Raw genomic sequence first — 22,827 nt, forward strand, 5'->3', positions numbered from 1 at the left:
GGCTTATATTGCCAAAAAAATGAACAATTATCCTCGATTTCAAGATAACTGGCAATCTTTAAAGCTCTACTTGCAATGCTCTGATGTCTAAATTTCCTCTCTATTCTTCTCTCCTCTTTCTTTCTGCTATTCTACTCGTTTCCTTCCTTCTTATTTTTCTCCCCCTTTCCCCCCTCATTATTATTTGATTCTATGATAGACGGTACTTCTGTTTGATTGATGTTTACTAAGAATTGTTATTCTCATACTTTACAATTTCATCGTAGTTATGGTTAGTCCATTGTTAGTTCTTGCGGCTCACCATCAATCATTTCATTGTATTATTTCATGTTCTTTTTCTAAAAAATTTTCAATAAACATTGACTTAAAAAAAAATAGAAAGTATTTTTTAATGGTCCTTAAATTCCATAGTGTGCAAAAGCACTTCTTTACCACTATGTTCGTATGGTCAACCATTGTCAGATGTGTGTCTAGTGTGACTCCCAGTATTTTTATAGTTTTAGAAATTGGGTATTCATGACCATTTAGATGTAGCAATGTTCTGGTAATTTTGTCCTTTGGGCTTGCCAAGAAAACTTTTGTCTTTTCTGTATTTAGTTTCAGTTTGAAGTTGATTGTCCAATGTTCATTTCAGTCATTATATAAGAGATGTGATCTAAAATTTTGTTAGTCATGCTATTCAAGGGAATTCGAATAGAAATATCATCCGCATATATGTAATAGTTTAAGTTTAACTTTTGCAATAGATGTCCTAAAAATGAGATGTAAATGTTGAATAGTGTGGGCGATAGTGGGGAGTCCTGGGGCACCCCCAAAGGGTTTCTTCATGGGCTAGAGTAATTCTGATCACTAGCCACTCGATATAATCTTTTGGTTAGGAAGCCCTGGAACCAGTTCTTTACTTTCCAGGGCTTAGGTAAACAGTCTCTCCAGACACTAAAAACTGTTGCAACTGTATCAGGTCCCAAAACACAAATTCAGTGTCTTGTAATTTAACAAGGCACTTACAAGGAAATTTTAAGTAAAAGGATGTCTCCAGAGCCATCACTCTAATTTTAAGCTTCAAAAATTATTTTCTCCTTAATTGGGTTGCTCTGAAGACATCCAGAAAAATTCTTACCAAATCTCCCCAAAATTTTGTTAATCTATTTTTAAAATACATCTTTTAACATTTTTATAAATGATATTGCTGAAGGGTTGTTTGGTAAGATTTCCCTCTTTGTGGATGATACCAAAATCTGTAATAGAGTAGACACGCCGAATGCTGTGAATAACAAGAAGAAATACTTGGCGAAGCTTGAAGAATGGTCTGAAATTTGGCAGCTAAAATTTAATGCTAAGAAATGCAAGGTCATGAGGCATTTGGGCTGCAAAAAAACAGAGGGAACGGTACAGATTAGGGGGTGAAGAACTTATGTGCATGACAAAAGAGCAGGACTTGGGTGTGATTGTATGTGATGATCTTAAGGTGGCCAAACAGGTTGAAAATGTGACAGCGAAAGCTAGAAGGAAGCTGGGTTGCATAGGAAAAGGTATGGTCAGTAGGAGACTTTGGTGAGACCTCATTTAGAATATTGGATACAATTCTGGAGGCTACACCCTCAAAAAGATATAAAAAAGGATGGAGTCGGCCCAGAGGAAGGCTACTAAAATGGTGTGTGGTCTTCTTGATAAGGCGTATGGGGACAGACTTAAAGATCTCAATCTGTATACTTTGGAGGAAAAGCGAGAGAGGGGACATATGATAGAGTTGTTTAAATACCTACGTAATATAAATGTACATGAGTCGAGTCTCTTTCATTTGAAAGAAAACAATGTAATGAGAGGGCATAGGATGAAGTTAAGAGGTGATAGGCTCCGGAAATACTTTTTTATGGAAAGGGTGGTAGATGGTAGAAACAGAGACTGTGTCTGAATTCAAGGGGCCTGGGATAGGCACGCGGGATCTCTCAGAGAGAGAAAGAGATAATGAATAGTTACTGTGGATGGGCAGACTAGACGGGCCATTTGGTCTTTATCTGCCATCATGTTTCTATGGATGAAATTGCGTTAGTCTCTAATAATGGTAAAACGTAGTATACTCTGCTAGTTTCAGCTGACATTTCATCACTTTTGCTTTTGTTTGTTTTTTTACTTCAAAACAGGTGGGAAAATATGCATCAGTTTGTGTTGAAGATCAGCGGTAAAAAGGGGAGGAATATGCCTAGTACCTACAAACAAGAGCTAAGAAGTAAGCCAAATAGGGTGCAGGTACATGACTGAGGATCTCCAAACAAAAGGCAAGCAGTAACAAGGGCAAAAACATAAGCCTTCCAATTGCAGTAGAAGCCTCTTTTGCTATGGTGAGTTCAGGCTTTAAAAAAAAAAAGGCACAGGACACACATGCACACAAAACATGAATACGGCCACTCTTGCAGACTTTTAAATTTCAAGCAAAATGCTCCTACCTTCATGCTACTGAGGCTCTAGATCTGCCGGAAAAGTTTGTATGCTAAAAGGTGGGCGTTCCTTGATATGCATTACATGGAGTGCTCATTTTAATACCATTGAGTTCTTTGTAATGAATTACATAGGATTTTCACAGGCTGCTACCGCGATCGGTAGAAGCAACTGAGAACCCTTTTGTCCATTGGAAGCTGAATTAACTTGCAAGTTAGACTGACTAAGACCAGTCTTACTTAAACGCTAAACGTCCAAAAACTGGCCTAAGTCGGCACTTGGACGAACATTTCTCAAAAACGTCCAAGTGCCAATAATAAAAACGGGTTTTGGACGTATTTCTAAACGAACTAGGCCTTCATAGTGCCACTGAACAACCAAAGCTAAATGGGGCGTTTCAGGAGGCGTGTCGAGGGCGGGAGTTGGGCGGGACATGGGCTGGCTTAGACTTAGTCGTACAGCTTGTATAACCGAAAGTTTTACAACAGAGCCTAGACGGAACTTGGACCTTGTGACTTAGACCATGTAAAACATGGTTTAAGTCACAAAAAAACCACCTAAAGTCACCAGATAAGCACTGCAAACACATAAAACAGACCCTCACACACTATCCCAGTGATCACCAATCCCCCTACCTCCATAAAAATTTTAATCATAACTTTAAAATTCAGCCTCCAGACCATCATCACCTGGCCGCCTGGCATAGGAAAACCTAGTCGTCCAACCCAGAGGCAGCTTCAGTTGTCTTCGGAGTGGGTTAGGGACTCATAGAGGGGAGGACCCATGCCCATAAGCCCCTATAATCACTGCACTGATACTTAAAAAATGTGCATTCCCCTATACACCCCCAAAACCCTTTTGTACTGGCATATAAGTGGCTCCTGCAGCCATAAGGGCTATTTGGATGGTAGATAAGTGGGTCTAGGGGATTCTGGAGGTGGTTTTGGGGGGCTCACCGTAACCTATTAGGGAGCTGCAGGGAGGAGAAGCCATGGCACCCTTTTTGTGAAGTTCACAGCAATGCCCTGTAAGGTACCCTACTGTTTAGGTGGCATGTCTGGGTGTGCAGTCCATCACTTTGCAGACACCCCCCCATGTCCAACAGGGCTTGTTCTAGGCATTTTGGACTTGGACGGAAAGTTGGAAGAAGCAGGACATATAATTAGACGATTTTTGAAATGAAAAAAAAGTTGGACGTATCTTTCGAAAATGTGTCTTAAGCTCTTTTTAACTTTCGACGACTTGCGAGATGGACGTAAACAGACTTAGACGTCCCTTTCGATTATGCCCCTCTAAGCTTTTGAGCATTGGGCCCTAAATGTCAGGTAAATGTACTACAGAAAGGCTGAAAAAAGTTTGCATTTAGGACTTGCCAAGTCAAAGAACAATCTAAACTTTATTGAGGTAGAATTGAGTGCCCTACAGAATGCTGCACATGCAAGGAAGTTGTCAAATGGCTCAGAGTTTTAATCATTCCATATGCAAGAATGGGTCAGACTTCTCAAGGGTAATACGAAAGACTGATTACGGTAATAGAATCAGGAAACTTTGAACTTAAGCTACTGCTCTATCAGGTGCAACTAGTTGTTGAAGGAAGGGTTTACATACTTTTTTTTGCTACAAAATACTTCTTACTGTTCAGTCTTTTTATTAGTGCGTTCTCACTATCCGTGTGTTCTATATTTAAGCATTATCTTATTTGCACTAAATAAAAGTGTAACCCATTTTCACTTATTCTGCTACACAAACTTATTTTGTTCAATCTTTTTGATGATTATACAGATTGTTCTCATTATCTATGTGTTTAAACATTCAAGAATTTGCTTATTTGCATTTTCGCTATTCACAGAGCATTTTCACTTATTCACGCAAACAGGGTAACCCGTTTTTGCTATTAACGGGCTTTTTCACTTATTCACAGTTATGCGGTATGTATTCTCAAGAGGATGATGATATCCGTAGAACTATGCATGAGTTTTGTTACACCAAAAGATTGCTTCTATAAAAAAATGTGTATAAAATATATTTATAAAATGCAGAATATAATAAACAAGCTGTTCTTTACTAGAAGAGTACACAAAATGATGACTTTATTGGATTGATTATATTTGACATACCGCTTGTACCGTTAATAATAATAAACTTGAAACTTGAAACTAAGTATTAAGTTGTTTACAATGCTAATACATTAGAAATAAGGGTTACATTTTCAATGATTAGAAAATTTTCCCTCTTGGTCCCAGTGGGCTCTCAATCTAATTATAGCACTTATGTAAGAAGTATTTAAATACATGCTAAAGAAATATGGTGTCTGGCAGCAAAAATGTACAATAAGCAGGTTTGCTCAGGAACCTAACTCCCTTTTTTCCCATAGGATCAATGGTTCCATATTTTTGTTTGCAGTATTCATAGGTTTTTCTAGTAAACTAACCCCAGTGAATAGCGAGAATGCACCGTACAATCAAAATACACTTCCTCCTCCCCATTCACGGTTTCGGCAATTGCGATTTCACATATTGGTGATTTTTTGGGAAGGGGGAAAAAAAGAAAAAAAAAACATAGTTTAGTCTTCCCCCCGGCGTCCCGGCCTTACCTGGTGGTCTAACGGGCTTTCGGGGCAGGAGCGATCTTCCTACGCTCCTGCCCCGTGTAGATCGCCAATAGGAAATGGCTGTGGGGAGTTCCCATCATAGTCTCGAGAGACTACGGGAACTCACAGCAGCCATTTCCTATTGGCGATGTGCATGGGGCAGGAGCATAGGAAGATCGCTCCTGCCCCGAAAGCCCGCTAGACCACCAGGTAAGTCCAGGATGCCGGGGGGAAGGCGGGAGGGAGGTGGGGAGTGGGTCAGAGCCGGACCAGAAGATATTTGCGGTATTTTACCATTCGTGGTCCGGCTCTGCCCCTATTCCCCGCGAATCCGGAGGGAGAAGTGTATATCATTTTCAGTTAGTTATTCAATAATGTTATCTTTCTTTCTTACCAGGATCTAGATGACGATCTAATCATTCTCAGAATAAATTCTGATCATTTTAGAGGGTTGTAAGAGGGTGGAGTACATGTCACTGGCCAGCAGAAGGAGCTCCTTTGGGAGTTGAGCGACTCTCAGGAGGAGGAATGCTGGCCACTGGCCTAACTCCCGGTAAGCCCTGGAGGCCACTGCTGACCTGTGCTGATAGGAGGCCTGGTGCAGCAGAATAGAGTGGCCATGCTGACCAGTCCTGACAGGAGGTGCAGCGGAGAACAGAAGCCCAGTGGTGGGTGGGTCTGCAGGGACCTATACACTGGCAGGAAAGATCTGATCTGAGAAGTAGCCGGGGACCCAGTAGAGCCTGGAGTTGAGAGGTTAGGCTTGAAGACTAGAGGTGGGACTGATGAACAAGAATCCAGGAGTCCTCAGTGCGTGCGTCAGCGAGAAGATAACCAAGGGACTGGGAGAGCCCTCAGTGTGTCTGTGCCAGATAAGACAAATGAGTGATGGAGCAGCTAGAAGTCATCAGTGCGTGCGTCGGTGAGAAGATGACTAAGAGGCTGGGAGAGAACTCAGTGCGTGTGTGCCAGATAAGACGACCAAACTACAGAGAAGCTGGGAGAGTCCAAGGACCTGGGGAGCATTCACCAAAAGACTGAGAAGCGGACTGGTGAAGGGACAAGCTGGGACAGTGGCAACCGGTGGAGGGACTGGTAATGGCACCGGATGCTGCAGGAGACCGGGAGGGCCAATGGAGGGTCAGGAAGGACTCTGGAGACCTGGAGAGATGGAGTCCAGGAAGGACATGGATTTTAAGGGAATGCTGTGGAATGTATGTAACCCTGTATTTATGTTTTTAGCAGGTACCTCGGGGTGTGGATATGTGACAAGAATACCGCTCGGTCCGGTCACATGATGACAAGGGTTCATTAACTTTTCCTCAGCATTGCAGATGTGTTCAACTTTAAAAAAAATTAAAGCTTAAGAATAGCATTTATGATACAGCACATTACATATTAATGTGCCTGTTAGATATTCTTGTTTTATGAAAAATACTAAACTGTCTAAATACTTTACACAGCTCTAAAAAAGACTTTGTTGTAAAAACAGCTGAATCATCAAATATATATCAACAGACATCTACCATAATACCATGGAAATTATCCAGGAAGTGATGATCTATTTCAAAGTATCATCCATAAATGAACACATTGGGGTTTTTTTTAGTTTATAATTTTTTTATTTTTTTTTAAATAAAAATGCATTCAATATTAACTTTTTGATTCAATAGCTTTCTTATCACAAAATATTTTTTTTAAATCACTTATGCTAATGGCAAAATAAATTTTAACAAAACTTTTTTGATTAAACATCTGTAGCACAGACACCCCAAGATGATATGTTATAACAAATGTTTGCATCAAATGATGAGAATATAGCTCTACTTCATGCCTCCATAGATAAGACCTATGACTAAAATCTGATCCCTTGATGCATTGCAAACATTTGTTGAAATCATGTTGGGTTTAGCTGTGCTACAAATATTTAACAGAGATCAATAAATTTATTAAGAGGTCCTTTTACTAAGGCGTGCTAACCGATTTAGCACGAGCTAACCGCTAAGGCATCCATTAATCTATGGGTGCCTTAGCATTTAGCACGCACTAAAGAATCGGTTAGCGTGCCTTAATAAAAGGACCCCTAAATGTATTTTACAACTAAAATTATTATAAGTGATTATTTTGGGTTTTTTTATGACATGAAAGCTACTGAACCAAGAAGATTAATTGAGAGCAGTTCTAATAAAGAAAGAAAAATTATAAGTGAAAAATAGATCATGATACTTTTGAATTGGTTAATTTTCATTATACAGGGTAGGCCAAAAGTTGATATACAGTATTTATTATTTATTTTTATTTTATAGGTATTGAATAGGTATAATACAGTACTGAACAAGTCAATTAAAGTGATATAACCGATACAAAAAACTTTACATAAATGTTATTCGTAACACCTGTACAATAATGTAATATTCTATAAGTACTTGATATTGACTTTAATCAAAAATATTCTTGCTTGCATTTCATGCCCAGAGATGTAAATATGAATCCATGTTCTAAAATAATAGAAGTTCAAAACTTCAAACTGAACCACAAACTTTTTTTTTTTTTTAAATAAAGGTACTGTATTATATCAGGTCCATATCTTCAGGGTCAGCAGTAAGTAAACTGTTAATAAGTCTTTAGTACACAGAAAAATAAGGGAGTTAGGAAACAAAAAAACATTCATCTTCCTCATTTTCAAAATAAAGCAGGGAGTTTAGAGAAGACTATACTCTTTAAAAAATGAAAATATAATACATGCAGATGTGTGACTATAATGACATACCCCTTGTGTCTGCAGAGAGAGAGGTGTGATACGGCGCTTTTCCCATTCATTTGGGCGTGGCTCGGGTGTGGATTCCATGAAACTGCGCTTGAGCTCACTAATGCTAGCCTGATGTTTCAATAAGTCGTCTTGTGTCTTATCCAGATCCTAGCAATATTCAATGTGAAAAGTAGGACAAAGCTCGACAACAAAAAAAAATCCTTATATTTAAAAAAGAAAGAAAAGAGACAAGAAAGATGCATAGTCTTTTCAGCCATATTTCTCTCTTAGCACTTTTAGACCCCCTTTTATCAAGCTGTGTTAGGGTTTGTTATCAGCTGCTGCGGTATGAGCATCGGAACTTTTACTGCAGTGTCCGGTGATAAAATCCTTAACGTGATTTGATAAAAGAGGGTCTTAATTATATGGTATCGTATTTCCCCAAAAATAAAGACACTATCATATTAATTTTGGGCCCAAAAAAGGCATTAGGTCTTATTTTCGAGTAGGTCTTATTTTTCTTCATGTACAATGATCATCTCTCCCTTCCTCTCCTCTACCCCAATTTTTCCTATTTCCTTTCTATCCCCCACATGTGCAGCATCTTTCCTCCCCTCTCACCCATCCCCTTGTACAGTATCTTTCTATCCCTCTCTCCCTCCCATCCCCTTGTGCAGCAGAAATCTTGCAGCTTCTACCCCTTCCCTTGTGCAGCAGAACCCATGCAGCCTCTATTCCCTCCCATCCCTTGTGCAGCAGAACCCTTGAAGTTTCTATCCCTCCCATCCCTTGTGCAGCAGAACCCTTGAAGCTTCTATCCCTCCCTTCCTCCCATCCCCCTGTGTAGCATCTTTCTATCCCTCCCTCCCTTCTCCCCCTGCAGCCACTATGCAACCCACCCCCCCGGTGACCCTTTCATCTCTCCCTCCCATCCGAACTCTGACCGCAAGCCGAAATAAACAAACGGTAGTGTCGGCAGCACAGGTTACATCACGGCCTGCCCTTCTCACGTCCGGGCGTGCCTCTACCGCATCACTGATGATGTCATCAGCAACGCGGCACCGAACAACCTGGCGTGAGAAGGGCAGGCCGTAATGCAGCCTGTGCTGTTGACACTGCCATTTGATACTAGGTATTTCAGTCTCATGGTCGGGATTCAGTTGGCAAGGAGAGATGGAAAGGTTGGCAGGGAAAGCGCTGCTGCCGGTGACTAGGGCTTATTTTCGAGGGTAGGGCTTATATTAAGACCTACCCCGAAAATCATGCTAGGGCTTATTTTCGGGGTAGGTCTTATTCTTGGGGAAACACGGTATTAGAAATCTAATCCTCCTTTAAAGGATATATTAAAAGACATATATTCTTTGTTTCATAACTCAAAAATCAAATCTAAGACACTTTCTTTCAAGTTATTCAAATCTTTTAAATTTAAAAGGACATGTGCTTTACTAGTTGTTGTTTAATATTAAAATTACAAAGAGAGAATACTAAATTGAAAGAAAAATAATTTTCAAGCCTAACAAAATTTCTTATTCCTGACTTTATTAAAATCAAGGCCACACTAAAAGTATTCATAATTTATTCTGTAAAAGAATTCTGTCAATTAGACTACAGAATTTAATTTTCAAAAAAGGAAAGTTTAATCTCATCAAAAATTCTGCTAAGCTTAATAATTGAACTAATATATAAATATTCTACTAATTATTCCTCAGTTGTAAAACAAAAATTTTCCACATTTTTTGTAAATAATTATTTTTACCGATTCTGGTTGAGTAATTTGCATGGCAAGAGACAATGCATATTTCTTGAAGTTACAAAGAACAATGTTAAGCAATACTGTATTTGATATTTAGTAAATTAGGACTTGACAAATTCCAGTTAAAGCAGCAAAAAGCAAAAAAAAAAAAAAAAATAAATTAAAAATACAAAAACAAAAAGCATTAGTCGTGTTATGTTAACCCTGAATTGTTCACGTCAATTAACATTCTCAGAAAATATATTCATTCATGTGTGACAAATGGAATTCCTTTTATAGCCCATCTGATACAGATTAATCAGAAAATATTTCTGTGTCATAATATTTACTTTTTGTTCAGTTATTTTATTAGGAAATATTTCAAAGGATTTGCATTGTCTCATCAATGGTGTTCTAAAAAGAGCAAAAGAAAATAAATACCATGTCAAATTAAGTTGGGGGGGGGGTCTATTTACTAACTTGCAAAATTAATAACATATAATCATAAGCATTATTAGTCAATAGGCTCTATCAGAAAATAATGTAAACATGGTAAATAATGTGCCCTACAACTTAGAAAACAGGCATCTTGTTATGATAAAGGAGAAATTAGATCTTACCTGCTAATTTTCTTTCATTTAGTCCATCCAGACCAGCAAAGACAAATAGGTTTATGCACCTTTACCAGCAGATGGAGACTGAGAACTGACTTCCAAGATAATAACTATAATTGGTTTGTGCAGTCCCTCTGGAGTCAGTCCCTAGATAGCCAAGCAGCCTGAGCTCTACCTAACAACAAAACTTTTTTTATTTTTATTTTTTAACGAAACCCACCTTTCAGTTAAGCCGGCTGACCAAGTGATGCTGCCCATAAAGGAATGTCCAAACTCCCCAAAAGAGACCAGAGATCTCGACTGACAGCATTAAAAAAAAAAAAAAAGTTAATTTTATCTCTTCTGGTTACGTCCAGAGATAACCTGGACACTGGAAATAAAAGACTCAAAGAGCTCCAAGAGTAAACTGAAAAACCAGATGCAAACTATTCTTCCCGCAGCATTCTTTCGGATTGTTCGCAATTGCAATAGCTTTCACTGAGCTGATTGCGCTACATTTTTCAGCATATCTAAATTTTGTGGCAGTATCAAATTGGACCCAGAAGAAGGTCTTTTATGGCCGAAACAAGGACCGTGTTGGGCCCACACCACAATACTTTTACTGTATACTGTATGGATTTATAATTGATTTGCATCACTTTTACTTGTGAAGACTTGTTAATAAACTTTCACATCAAGATCATCGACTCTACAGGTTTTGTTTTTTCGCTTGGTTTCTACTGGTTTAAATCCTGCATTAGACTCGGCAAGGGTTAAAACTGCCCCAAGTTCTATAGATAGGAACAGTCCCTTGAAGGCAGGAGTGTGCTGAGGAAGGGCAGAAATGCAAAGGACAAGGGAGGTTTATCCCAGGGCAAAACAGCTGGGGAAACTTCCCTATCATTTCTTTTGTGAAAGCACAGAAGAAACTCAATTTAAGCCACAGAGAATAAAAGTTGACACAAGAAGGGTTAACAAAGGGGGTGTGCCTGAGAGAGCTAGGATGCACATGGTTCAGCTCTGTGTTGCCCCAGGATACCGAGCAGTTGTCTGATGACGAGTGTCCAATGGGGATAAGAGACAGTTTTCCTGCTATGAGTAAAACGGAGTTTAATATGGAGTGTGACTCTGGAGAAGAGGGAAGTGAGTTTGGAGATAGGAGAGGAAATCAAGCAGAAAAATTAACATCCATGGAAGTGAGCCTTGATGTACACAGGCAGATAGAAAAACTTAAAACTGACAAATCCCCGGGTCCGGACGGAATCCATCCCAGGGTTTTGAAGGAATTAAAGGAGGAGATAGCGGAAATACTGCAGCAAATTTGCAATCTATCCTTGAAAACAGGCATTATCCCGGAGGATTAGAAGATAGCCAATGTCACGCCCATCTTTAAAAAGGGATCAAGAGGTGACCCGGGAAACTACAGACCAGTGAGTTTGACCTCGGTTCCGGGGAAAATGGCGGAAGCACTGATTAAAGAACACATCGATGAACATTTGGAAAGAAACAAACTTTTGATAACAAGCCAACATGGTTTCTGCAGGGGGAGATCGTGCCTAACGAACTTATTGCACTTCTTCGAAGGAATTAACAAACGGATGGACAGAGGAGACCCCATAGATATCATATACCTTGATTTCCAAAAAGCCTTTGACAAGGTGCCTCATGAGCGTCTACTCCGGAAACTGAAGAACCATGGAGTGGACGGAGACGTACATAGATGGATCAGAAACTGGTTGGCGGGTAGGAAACAGAGGGTAGGGGTGAAGGGCCACTACTTGGACTGGATGAGGGTCACGAGTGGTGTTCCGCAGGGCTCAGTGCTCGGGCCGCTGTTATTTAATATATTCATAAATGATCTAGAAACAGGCACGAAGTGTGAGATAATAAAATTTGCGGACGATACAAAACTATTTAGTGGAGCTGGGACTAAAGAGGAATGCGAAGAATTGCAAAGGGACTTGAACAAACTGGGGGAATGGGCGGCGAGATGGCAGATGAAGTTCAACGTTGAGAAATGTAAAGTATTGCATGTGGGAAACAGAAACCCGAGGTACAACTATACGATGGGAGGGATATTATTGAATGAGAGTAACCAAGAAAGGGACTTGGGGGTAATGGTGGACATGACAATGAAGCCGACGGCACAGTGCGCAGCGGCCGCTAAGAAAGCAAATAGAATGCTAGGCATAATCAAGAAGGTTATTACAACAAGGACGAAAGAAGTTATCCTGCCATTGTATCGGGCGATGGTGCGCCCGCATCTGGAATACTGTGTCCAATATTGGTCTCTGTACCTTAAGAAGGATATGGCGTTACTCGAGAGGGTTCAGAGGAGAGCGACACGTTTAATAAAAGGGATGGAGAGCGACACGTTTAATAAAACCTCTCATACGCTGAGAGATTGGAGAAACTGGGTCTCTTTTCCCTGGAGAAGAGGAGACTTAGAGGGGATATGATAGAGACTTATAAGATCATGAAGGGCATAGAGAGAGTAGAGAGGGACAGATTCTTCAAACTTTCGAAAAATAAAAGAACAAGAGGACACTTGGAAAAGTTGAAAGGGGACAGATTCAAAACGAATGCTAGGAAGTTCTTCTTTACCCAACGAGTGGTGGACACCTGGAATGCGCTTCCAGAGGGCGTAATAGGGCAGGGTACAGTACAGGGGTTTAAGAAAGGATTGGACAATTTCCTGCTGGAAAAGGGGATAGAGGGGTATAAATAGAGGATTACTGCACAGGTCCTGGACCTGTTGGGACGCCACGTGAGCGGACTGCTGGGCATGATGGACCTCAGGTCTGACCCAGCGTAGGCATTGCTTATGTTCTTATGAGTGAGTAGAAACCTTATAACGAATAAATTGATGTTTTGAAGTTTGTGAAGCAGCTGGTTCTAAGTTATGCAAGTGGTATGAATGTGTGAAGGGAAACCATGAGGAAGCTTTGGATAAAGAGGATTGGGTTAGCTATAGCTTAACAAGTGTGCATAACCTAGGTGGAATAAGAAATGGGTTAAAGCTGTACAACCAGCCCTTATTTTGATTACTAGAAGCACTTTATAAGGGGAATTGAGGGGGGATTAGAACCAGCTTATTTATAAGGGAGGTATGTTCCACTGCACTCTGACCAGATATTAAACAGGACAGAGGTTCCACAGTATATTTTGCAAAAGTGTAGAGTTTCCTAAAGTATTACTCAGTGAATATCACAAGTATTACTTAGAGAACTATGAGAGGAGTCCAAGTGGTAAATGGCCTTGGGGCCAGCTCAAAGCCCAGGCTTGCAGAGCTGCCAGGACTGAGTGGGGCGATGCAGCTGGACTGTATACAGCCGAGGTCATTCTGACAGAGAATGAATTGCTGTTAATTAAAAAAGGTTTATTTTTCCTTTTTGCTTACCATGTGGGATGTGAATAATTGAGGAATATGTGAAGCCAACCCCATGGGTTAATGAAGGCTTGATCAAGAGAAAGCCACTGCAAAATGAAGTGTTTTTTTTTTTTCTTGGAACTGAGATTGAATTTAAAATTTAATTTTCCAGCCTTAGGAGGCTCTACTCCACTGGCGCTCCAAGGGGGCGTAGGATTGAGCACTTGTGATGGAGGTTGGGGTTTGCCAGCCAGTGCCCATGGCCCTGCCACAACAGACTATGCCTAAGAATGGGAAGGTCCTGTGCTGGTCTAGACTAGAGGGACTAAAAGAAAGAAAATTAGCAGGTAAGATCTAATTTCTCCTTCTATAGCATCCCTCCAGACTGGCACAGAAGAATAGGAAGTACCAAAACAGTGACCATTAATGGTGAGAGCTCCGAAGCCCCAATCGCAGAACATGTGCCCCAAACTCTGCATCCTGCCTCTCAAACATCTACTTGATAGTGTCGCACAAAAGAACGCAGCAACAACAATGCCACAACCTTGCAAATATCCATCGGGGGCACCAATAAACTTTCCACCCAGGAAGCCACCTGTCCGCACACAGAGTGAGCTCTGAGAAAGAAACCAAATTATTCTTCAACACATAAGCCGAAGCAATAACCTTAATCCAGTGAACAATATTGATTTTGAAAGCAGCCTCCCCTCTCCTACAACTGCCTAACAGAATAAATAGCTTGTCCAACCAACAAAACTCCTGAATCTGTTTCACATAGATATGCAAAACCTTTCAGACATCTAGCTTCCGCAATTTCTGCTGACCAGGACTGCCATGGTTTTCCAACGCTGGCAGAGACATTGCTGAATGACATGAAAGGGTGAAATGACTTTTGGCAGGAAAGAGGGCACAGGCTACAAGATCACATGCTCTCTAGAAAACTCGAGAAAAGGAGCCTGACATGAAAATGCCTGCAATTCTGACACTCTCCGTGCAGACGTGAAAGTGACTAAGAAGAACAGCTCTCTAATGGCTCAAAGGGAGGGTTGACCAAAATCAACATGTCTCTTTACTGATGCTTTTGAACTATAACTGTTCTTATAAGAACAATACAAGGCACATTTCCCTCCTCTTGTTTTTCCCTTTTATATTCCTTTTCTTGCTATATTGTAGTTCCTTCCCCTCTCCCCCCCTTCCCCCAAGGACACACGTCTCCTCTGTTTGTCCTGTGTAATAATCTACCCTAGTAAAATGTTTTAGCCACTAATTTATTTTATTTTTATGTACCTTACATACTATTTTGACTGATGTACACCTCTTAGAAGTTTGATTAGGAGGTATAAAATTTTTTAAATGAACTTCAAACCTGATCCCAGGGAGTGTAAGGGAGGCCGGAGAAGGTGCATGCCCGCAAAAAACAGACATCTTGGTGTGATGTCAGCTTTCTCCCCCAAATAAGTCCTTGGCAAGCAGCCAGAGCTGCAACCTGGACCTGCAATGACAAGACAAATCCCTTATCCAAATCATCTTGAAGAAATCCCAAAATATGTGGTAAGGAAGCCCAGAAGGGATATACAGATCGGTCGCTGTACCAGTCTTTGAAGAAATGCCAAACCTGGCTGTAAAGCATGCAAAGTGGAAATCCTCCTAGAACCCAGAAGGGTAGAAATTACTTGTCTGGAATAGCCTTGCTTTGTCAGCCTTGCTCCCTCAAGAGCCAGGATGTAAGACAAAATGGAGCAGGATCGAACATCCAGATGGGCCCTTGAGTCAAAAGGGAGTCTGACAGTGGAAGACATATCGTATTTTCACATAGATAACGCGCACCCGTGTAAAACGCGCACACGGGTATAGCGCGCAAAAAACACATATTTATGTATATAAATTTTTATATACCGCGCACACCCGTATACCGCGCATGCTGCCTGACTCTCCTTTCGCCCGCCCCGACTCTCCTCTGGAGACCCCGACTGTTTTCGCCCGCCCCGACTCTCCTTTCCTCCTTGAAGTCCTGTCCCTACCCTGAAAGCCTGATGCCCCCCCCCCGACGTCCGATTCACCCCCCCCCCCGCAGGACCGCTCGCACCCCCACCCCGAAGGACCGCTTGCACGCACCCGCACCCCCACCCTGAAGGACCGCTCGCACCCCCACCCCGAAGGACCGCTCGCACCCCTACCCGAAGGACCGCTCGCACGCACCCGCACCCCCACCCTGAAGGACCGCTCGCACCCCCACCCCGAAGGAGCGCTCGCACTCCCACCCCGAAGGACCGCTCGCACCCCTACCCGAAGAACCGCTCGCACCCCCACAGCCTCATCCCCCTCCCCCATGGAGAAGCAGTCTACCTTGTTTCCAGATGCCAGCGAGCCCAGCTGTTTTCTCTGCCGGTGGTCCCACCCCTTCTCTGAGCCCTGCTGCGCTGCTTTTTCTTCCGGCGGTCCCACCCTTTCTCTGACATCAGAGAAAGGGCGGGACCGCCTGAAGAGGAAGCAGCGCAGCACAGGGCTCTGAGAAGGGGCAGGACCACCGGCAGAGGAAGCAGCTGGGCTGGCATCCGGAAACAAGGTAGACAGCTTCTCCATGGGGGAAGGGGGGAGGCTGTGGGGGTGCGAGCAGTCCTTTGGGTGGGGATGCGAGCGGTCCTTCGGGGTGGGAGTGCGAGCGCTTCTTCCGGGTGATGAATCGGGCGTCGGGGGGGGGGGGAAACTATGTAAAAAAAATTTTGTACAACGCGCTCACGCGTATAACGTGCAAGGGTATGCGCGGTTTGTAAAAACCACGTATAACGCGCGCGTTATATGCGAGAAAATACGGTAGATGCTTCTGCCATGTGGTCTCTGTGGCCAATCCGGTGCCATCAGCCCCGCTGACCTGGCATGATGACTGATGTGAAGAACGATGCTGATTATCAGAGGCCGGGGGGGGGAATGGGGGGGGCATGTAAAGAAGGGCCTCGGTCAGTCAAGGTTGAACCAGCATATACAGAGCTTCCGCCTGAATGTTCCGACAATGACTGAAGATTCTCTTAGGGTGGTCATGAGATCCAGAACTGAAAATCCCCCAGGACTGCATTATCAGACTGAAGGCGTTTGACCCCAAGCTGTACTCGCTAGGATCCAGAGCATGTCAGATGATAGTCTGCTTGAATGTTTTCAATGCTGGCAGTATGAGCCACGGAGAGATCCTGAAGGTGAGCCTCTGCCCACTCTATCAACACTGCCATCTCCTGCACCACCAGTTGATTCTTGTTCCCACCTTGCTGACTCACATATGCTACTGCTGTCGTATTATCTGACAACTTTTGAACTACCTTGCCTACTAACAGGTTGCAAAAGGCCAACAGCACCAGTCAACTGGCCCTGGTCTCCAAATGATTGATCGATCACTGGAACTCCTCAGTTGACCAAAGCCCCTGAGCTGAATGCCCTAGGCCAGGGATGGGCAACGAGAGCCGCAATCCAGTCGGGTGTTTAGGGTTTCCCCAATGAATATGCATGAGATCCATTTGCATACAATGGAGAAAGTGCATGCAAATAGATCTTAAGCATATTCATTGGGGAAATCCTGACAACCCAACTGGATTGTGGCCCTCGTTGCCCAACCTTGCCCTAGGCACTGGGCATAACATAACATAAGAAGTGCCTCTGCTGTGTCAGACCAGAAGTCTATCGTGCCCAGCAGTCCGCTCGCGCAGAGGTCCAGGACCTGTGTAGTAGTCCTCTATCTGTACCCCTCTATCCCCTTTTCCTTCAGAAAATTGTCCAATCCTTTCTTGAACCCTAGTACTGTACTCTGCCCTATCTTGCCCTCTGGAAGCGCATTCCAGGTGTCCACCACCCGTTGGGTGAAAAAAAACTTCCTAGCATTGGTTTTGAATCTGTCCCCTTTCAACTTTTCTGAATGCCCTCTCGTTCTTGTAGTTTTCTAAAGTTTGAAGAACCTGTCCCTCTCTACTTTCTCTATGCCCTTCATGATCTTGTAAGTCTCTATCATATCCCCTCTAATTCTCCTCTTCTCCAGGGAAAAGAGCCCCAGTTTCTCCAAGTCTCTCAGTGTATGAAAGGTTTTCCATATCCTTTATCAAACGTGTCGCTCTCCTCTGAACCCTCTCGAGTATCGCCATATCCTTCTTAAGGTGCGGCGACCAATATTGGATGCTGTACTCCAGATGCGGACGCACCATCGCCCGATACAATGGCAGGATAACTTCTTTCGTTCTGCTTGTAATACCCTTTTTGATTACACCTAGCATTCTATTCGCTCTCTTAGCGGCCGCTGCGCACTGTGCCAACGGTTTCATTGTCTTATCCACTATTACCCCCAAGTCCCTTTCCTGGGTACTATCCACTCAATAACATCCCTCCCATCGTATAGCTGTACCTCGTGTTTTTGCTTCCTACATGCAATACTTTACATTTCTCTACATTGAACTTCATCTGCCATCTCGTCGCCACCTCCCCTAGCTTGTTCAGGTCCCTTTGTAGTTCTTCGTAGTCCTCTTTAGTCCGAGCACCACTAAATAGTTTGGTGTCATCTGCAAATTTTATTATTTCGCACTTTGTCCCTGTTTCTATGTTATTTATAAATATATTGAATAGTAGCGGTCCGAGCACCGACCCCTGCGGAACACCACTCGTGACCTTCCTCCAATCCGAGTAGTGGCCCTTCACTCCTATCCTCTGCTTCCTACTCGCTAACCAGTTCCTGATCCATCTATGTACATCTCCTTCTACCCCATGGTTCTTCAGTTTCCGAAGTAAGCGTTTATGGGGTACCTTGTCAAAGGCTTTTTGGAAATCTAAATATAAGATGTCTATGGGGTCCCTTTTCTTGGGCGCTAATTTCCAAGGTGGACCCTAGCATCTGGTAACTGTGATTCAGGTTATTCTTCCCAATGTGCATCACTTTGCATTTGTCCACATTAAATTTCAACTGCCATTTGGACGCCTGGTCTTCCAATTTACTAAGGCCTGCCTGCAATTTTTCACAATCCGTATGCGTTTTAACAGCCTTGAACAGTTTAGTGTCATCGGCAAATTTAATCACCTCACTCGTTCCAATTTCCAGATCATTTATAAATAAGTTAAATAGCACCCAGTACAGACCCCTGTGGCACTCCACTGTTTATTCTCCTCCATTGAGAAAAATGACCATTTAACCCTACCCTCTGTTTTCTATCTGATAACCAATTCCTAATCCACAACTGAACTTTGCCACCTATCCCATGACTCGTGAGGAACTTTATCAAAAGCTTTCTGAAAATCTAGATACACTATATATCAACCAGCTCACCTTTATCCACATGTTTATTCACACCTTCAAAGAAATCAAGTAAATTTGTGAGGCAAGATCTCCCTTGGCTGAACCCATGCCGACTCCATCTCATTAAATCATGTTTGTCTAAGTGTTCCACAATTTTATTTTTTATAATCGTTTCTACCATTTTGCCCAGTACTGAAATGAGGCTTACCGTTCTGTAATTTCCCAGATCTTCCCTGGAGGCTTTTTTAAAAATTGGCGTAACATTGGCCATCCTCCAATCTTCAGGTACTACAGACGATTTTAGCGACAGGTTACAGATCACTAACAGCAGGTCAGCAATTTCATTTTTGAGTTCTTTTAATACCCTGGGATGTATATCATATGGTCCTGGCGATTTATCACTTTTTAACTTGTCGATTTGGCTTAGTACATCTTCCAGATTCACCAAGATTTCTTTCAGTTCCTCCACATCATCCTCCTTAAAAACCATTTCTGGTTCAGGTAGATCTCTTACATCTTCCGTAAGCAAAGAATTCAGTCAGTCTTTTTGCTATGGCCTTATCCTCCCTGAGCGCCCCTTTTGTTCCTTGATCATCCAATGGTCCCACAGATTCCCTCACAGGTTTTCTGCTTCTGATGTACCTAAAAAAATTGCTATGCGTTTTTGCCTCTTTTGCAGGTTTCTCTTCATATTCTTTCTTAGCTGTCTTTATCAATGCTTTGCATCTAACTTGCCAGTGCTTGTGTTTCTTCTTATTTTCTTCATTCGGATCTTTTTTTTCCATTCTTTAAAGGATGTTTTTTGGCTCTGATAGCCTCTTTCACTTCACCTTTTAACCATGCTGGCTCTCGTTTCGTTTCCTCTTCTTTCCACCTTTGCTGATACATGGAATACATCTGGTCTGGGCTTCCACAATGGTATTTTTAAATAACATCCATGCCTGGTTTATAGTCTTAACCTTTGCAACTGATCCTTTAAGCTTCTTTTTAACCATTTTCCTCATTTTATCATAGTTGCCAGATGGGAATGTGTAGATCGTAAGGCACTGTGAGATTGAGAGAGGTGAAAAACTGCCCTGGCTGCACCAATAAAATGATCGACCTTAAGGTCTCTAGCCAAAAAAGATGGAACCTGAAAGGCTCTGTTCACACCCTTAAAGCCCAAAATGGGTCAGGAGGAGCCTTCCTTCTTGGGAACCACAAAGTAAATGGAGAGTGGACCCACTGTGCCAGACAACCAGTGGAGGAAGAGACTCTACTGGAATTATGGCCTCTGCAACGATCGAGTCTGCTGTAAAACCGGCCACTGGGGGTGAGAGTTCACCTGCAAGGCCTGTACCAACAAATTTCCCACAAACGCCCCCAGTCTGTACCACCTCTGTCGTGCAGCTGGGGGATCTATCCTCTGGCAACCTAGGGAGTCACCCAAGCTCTGAATCACCGTATCTAACTCCTCATGAAACAAGAAAGAACTACTGAAGGGAAAATAACTGAGTTTATATTTAGACACCATATCTGCTGACCAACTGTGAAGCCACAATGATCAACCTAGCTGCAATGACTAAAACCATACCCTTGGTCGAAGAGCACAACAAATTGTACATAGAGTCTGACAGATAAAAAGCTCCCATATCAATCTTTGCAAGATCCTGATGCACTACTGACCAGTCATTAGTTTCCCTGTTTAAGGCATGCTATGCCCGCCGGAAACAGGCCCTAGCCACCACAAATGGCAGCCTGAACTGCAAGGGCTGCCACAATAAAACTCTGCTTTAAAAGAGATTCTATGTGCCGATCCTGAGGATCCTTGAGAACAGAACCACCATCAAAAGGAACAGTATGCTTTTTTGTAATGGCAGAAACTTCCGCATCCACCACTGGATGCTTCAAACATTCCTTGTCTGACTCTGGGATAGGATACAGATGCATCATAGATAAAGCCACCCAAAAGAGACTGTCAGGCACTTTCTACTGCATCTAGACCACATCCTTGATATCCTAAAGCATTGGAAAAAGACTTGGAAGACCTTCCTATCCCTTAAGCAGGGGGTCCATGAAATGCTGAGCTTTAGACTTGAAACACAAGACCATCACAACTTGATCAATGAATTCTTGGAGATCCTCATGATGAAAAATACAGACCACAGATGAGTCCTCTCCCAGAGGCAACTCCAAAGCCCAACCCTCTGACGTCCCATCTCCCTCAGACTTCAGAGGATCCAAGCCAGCCTAATCCCTCTCCTCATCAAACAAAGGATCGCTATCTGCCATACCCTCCTCTTCCCAGGAGAAACACTGATGCTTCCAAGGAGGAGGAAGAGGAGAAGGGGGAGGCTGGGACACCAAAGGAACAGCCACAGCCCCCACAGAACCACTAGGCTCAACTGAATTCAACACTGAAGAACCGCTAGCCTGCTGCATGCAGAAAGCTTTGTACATTGTAAGCACAAAAGCAGGAGAAAAGCATCCCATAGAGGTAATTACAGGAGAACTGGAAGCCCAATCCGGTCCCATGGTTGTAGAGGATTTCTGAGGTGCTCAGCTGAGGTCGCAGCATCCGCAACTGGAAATAAGATGGCAGCAGAGCCCGCCAAAAGTGGAACAGAAGCTATCACCGGAGAAGCTACCGCCACAGAAAGTGAATCCCCACAGTTAGAGGAATCCACCAACATCTCCTATGCTGGCTCCTGCTGCTCGACCGCATCTGGGCTCTGCGCAGAGAACTTGTAGGCACCCGACACGTCTATTCCTCAGTGGGTGCACAACATACACTTCTTCAGTCGGTCACCACTCACCATGATCAAACACTGGCAGAAGGGAAAACCACCGAGGGAAGCTAGCATGACCAGCAAACCACACACCCCCAACCCCCCACTGCGAACTCCAAAAAAGGCCAAAACAACTGTGGGGCAGACAAAAGAAACAGCTCTGAGTAAAGCAAAATAACAAAGGTGTCCTCTTTTTTTTTTTAACCAGAATTGAATGGGCAGATCCTACTGGTGTTCTAAGCTGCTGTCAGGGAATAAGAAGCTTTGAGCCAAGCAGCTGAAGTACCTTTAATGGATGGGGAGGTAAGGAGAGTGACTTGGCCACCCAAGTGTAGCATCCTCGAGGCCCAGGAGACCGCCTCTGTCCAGCAAGCTAGAAAAAAATTTGACCAAAAACAGAAGAAATGTTTTTTACCTAACACCCCCCCTTTTCTTAAACAACCAAGTACAAACTGGGACTGCACAGGCTTACCACTTTCACCTGCTAGAGACTGAGAAGAGATGGACTCCAGGGGAAATGCACATGACCAGTTATAGTTATCTTGGAAGTCTTCAGTTCTGTCTCCACCTGTTAGTAGAGCTGCATAAACCTATTTGTCTGCTGGTTTGGAAGGATACTATAGAATGGGCAAAGGAGCAAATATACATTACAAATGATAGTATAAAATACTTCATTTATATGTAAATATGGAAGATTAGGTTTATACCTTCGATAATCTTCTTTCTGTTAGTCCCTGGAGGATTCCATATGCTAGGTGTTCAATCCCAACTTGCAGTCCAGGTGCTGCAGAAATCCACATCTTTTCTTACATGCTCCACACCTCTAGGCTGAGAGTCAGCAAACAACCTTAGTTCAGTCCCAAAGCCAAGCACATACCTGCAAATCTAAGACAAAGGGGTACGGGGAGAATCCCCATCAACACAAGTAAATCATGAACTGGCTTGCTCTGCAAAATATTGACAAGTGAGAAACAGACACAAAGGCAACTCAGAAAAAACATTGAGGAACAATGCAGTACTAACTGCTGTGTACAACAAGCACACCAAGAAAGGTCTTTGGTAATGTGTATACTCACAGAAACTCCCCACAGGATCTGCCGACTGGCTGGAAAAACTTAAAACCTATAATGAGAGTGACCGAGGCAGAAAGGGGCAGGCTACTCCAACAACTGAGTGAAGATAGAGAGGCTGGGTCGTATGGAATCCTGCAGGCACTAACATTAAGACAATTATGAAGGTATAAACCTAATCTTCCATTCTGTTACATCACTTCTGGATTCCATACGCTAGGTGACGTACCAAAGCCACGGTAGCTAGGGAGGG

The 22,827-nt window shown here is 42.8% G+C and overlaps 1 protein-coding gene across 10 annotated transcripts in view; it reads right to left on the minus strand.

The window, feature by feature from the left end:
• The window catches only part of EPB41L2 (erythrocyte membrane protein band 4.1 like 2), a 451,080-nt gene that overhangs the window by 72,949 nt on the left and 355,304 nt on the right, over nt 1-22,827 (minus strand). For 8 of the 10 annotated variants that reach the window (XM_033936201.1, XM_033936204.1, XM_033936198.1 and 5 more), the window contains one exon: nt 7,800-7,946. The exons of the other annotated variants lie outside the window; for them this stretch is intronic. In XM_033936201.1, coding sequence (XP_033792092.1) covers nt 7,800-7,946 — 147 coding nt within the window. The remainder of the gene's footprint in view (nt 1-7,799; nt 7,947-22,827) is intronic. 10 annotated transcript variants of the gene reach the window in all.

This window comes from Geotrypetes seraphini, chromosome 3 (genome assembly GCF_902459505.1).
Source record: "Geotrypetes seraphini chromosome 3, aGeoSer1.1, whole genome shotgun sequence".
NCBI lineage: Eukaryota > Metazoa > Chordata > Amphibia > Gymnophiona > Dermophiidae > Geotrypetes > Geotrypetes seraphini.